This window comes from Macrobrachium rosenbergii, chromosome 51 (genome assembly GCF_040412425.1).
Source record: "Macrobrachium rosenbergii isolate ZJJX-2024 chromosome 51, ASM4041242v1, whole genome shotgun sequence".
NCBI classification, from domain to species: domain Eukaryota; kingdom Metazoa; phylum Arthropoda; class Malacostraca; order Decapoda; family Palaemonidae; genus Macrobrachium; species Macrobrachium rosenbergii.
This window is the reverse complement of record NC_089791.1, coordinates 235,425-238,087: the sequence shown is the minus strand read 5'-3', so window position 1 is coordinate 238,087 and position 2,663 is coordinate 235,425. Positions and strand designations below refer to the sequence as shown.

The window sequence follows — 2,663 nt, the reverse complement described above, 5'->3', positions numbered from 1 at the left end:
GGAGCGAACACATAAAGTTGTGGATGACATTCTTATTGCTAGTCGCACACTTGAGGAAACATACTGGATGTTCGTGCTTTTCTTGATCGTTGCGTAGAGCATGGTATAACTTTGAACCTAGCTAAATTCAAATTTGCTCGATCATCCGTTCATTTTGCTGGATTTCTTTTGTCCGCAGAAGGGAGAGAAGCAGACCCAGATAAAGTGAGAGCCATTACAGAGTTTGCAACTCCTACAAACATCACTGAACTGCGAAGTTTTATGGGGATGGTTAATCAACTGGGCTCATTTTGCTCGCACATTAGTGCTACTTGCACACCGCTGAGAGATCTTCTTAAGAGTAAAAATCAGTTTCAGTGGTTACCAGCACATGTGAAGCGTTTGAGAGAGTTAAAGGGTTGTTAACTAAAACACCGATTCTTGCGCAGTTCGATCCCAGTAGGATGACACGTTTGGAGACGGATGCAAGTAGACTGAAAGGATTTGGATTCAGCTTACTTCAGAAACACGAAGAAGGATGGAAGCTCATCACCTGTGGAAGTAGGTTTTTGTCGGACGTGGAAACAAGATATTCCATGATAGAACTTGAAGCCTTAGCTATCAAATACGCCATACTGAAATGTAAATTATACTTGCATGGTCTCCCTCATTTTACAGTCATCACTGATCACCGCCCACTTCTACCACTTTTTAATAAATACTCTTTGAACCAGGTTGAAAACGTAAAACTGCAAAATTTAAAGGCTGATTTGCAGAGTCAGTTTCAGTTCACATTGGAGTGGAGGAAGGGAAGTGATCATGCTATAGCTGATTGTCTCAGCCGAGCACCTGTTGATGATCCAGATCAAACTGAAGAGGAATGTGATGAGCGCACTGTCATGGCTGTTTATATTGCATCGGTTTGTGATGACAGAGAATTTTACGATGACGGAAGAGTTGTTGACCTTATTGTCGACGAACTTCAGGAAACAGCACGAAATGATCTAGATTATGTAAAGCTGGTTCATGCTATAATGGAGGACACCGTTGAACATGAGGATTCACCACCATGTGTCAAGCAGTATAAAAGTATAAGGCATGAATTATCTATAGATGGTGATCTTGTCCTGTTTGGGAAAAAGGTTAGTTATTCCAAAACAAAAGAGGAAAGAGGTTTTGGAACGACTACATGCAGCCCATCAAGGAATAACCAGAACAAAGCAGCGAGCCCGATTGTGCGTATATTGGCCAGGTATCACCAATGACATAACACAAATGATTGAGAAATGTGAAGTTTGTCAACGCCATTTGCCAAGCCTGGGGAAAGAAACTCTGAAAACAGACCCTTTGCCAACACGTCCCTTTGAAAGTGTGTCTGCAGATTTGTTCTACCTCAAGGGCCAACATTTTTGACTTACGCCGATCGTCTAAGTGGATATCCTATGGTCCAACAATGGAAGGACAGCCCATCGGCAAAACAAGTTTGTAATGCAATGATCAAAATGATGTCCCTTACAGGCTACCCTCAACGGATACGTACAGATGGGGGACCTCAGTTCAGCGCTGCGGAATTTCAGAGATTCTTGAAGGGAAGAGGAATCAAATGGAGTCCAAGTTCACCTCATTTTCCCAGTAGCAATGGACACGCCGAAGTTATTGTAAAGAAAGTGAAGAATCTGTTGACCAAACTTGAAAATGCAACGATGGATGAGCGATTTCATGAGGCTTTGTTGGAATTAAGGAACACCCCTAATGCAGATGGACGTAGCCCAAATCAAGTGGTGTTTGGACATAATCTCAGATCTTTGGTTCCATCTCACCATAGCGCTCTCATGTCTGATAGTCGTCAGGATATCGAAGCAGCAGAGATGAGGAGGAGAGAGAAAGAGAGGATTAATACTACACGTTACAATGCATCGGCAACAGATCTTAAAGTGTTTATCGTAGGAGATAAAGTCCGAATACAAGACGCTGCAACGAAAGAATGGGATAGGATCGGTGAAATCGTCAAGGTCGGACCGAGAAACAGATGCTATTTCATCAGGCTTTCATCAAGTGGAAAACTTTGTTGGCGTAATCGTAGATACCTTCGAAAATATCATGGCGGCGATATTAAAGAGGAAACATATACATCTGTAGACGAACTCGAAAGTGAAGGCCCAAGAAGAAGTAACAGACTGAGGAAGAACACTGTACGCTTTGTATTGTAAATCATTATTTATGTACATGTACGATGACTCGAGTAATGTTAAAAAAAAAAAAATTGTTGTTGTATACTGGAGTCGTTTGTTGTATATATAAGTATGTATGTCCGTTCAATGGTAATGGTTGTTTATTGTTATTATGGAGAACTGCTGTTAAGGTTTTATTATATATATATTTATGGTTTGTACTGTTAACGTTTTCTGATGCTTTCTGTATAACAGCGAGTCTAGTTTCTGTAACTGAATTGTTAGTATCACCATGGATCCTTGTCTGGGAATAAACTACGCTTAAAATATACCCCAACGTTTATTTGGACCTGGGATAATATATTACATTTATATTTAAGCCAGTCAGAATAAGTCTCAGATATTAAATGTGTGAAAGTTTTTTTTGTTTTTTTGTTCTGGATTATAATTTCCAATGCTAGATAATAAGAGTTTAGTAAAAAAGGAAGGGAAAAAAAAAAGGAAAATTCGGTA

The 2,663-nt window shown here is 40.0% G+C and overlaps 1 protein-coding gene across 1 annotated transcript; it reads left to right on the top strand.

Moving 5' to 3' along the window:
* The first annotated feature begins 1,481 nt into the window (after positions 1-1,481).
* Positions 1,482-2,189, top strand: LOC136833513 (uncharacterized). The gene has a single exon (XM_067095738.1). The coding sequence runs from the start codon at positions 1,482-1,484 to the stop codon at positions 2,187-2,189; it is 708 nt and encodes a 235-aa protein (XP_066951839.1).
* The last annotated feature ends 474 nt before the right edge of the window (positions 2,190-2,663 follow it).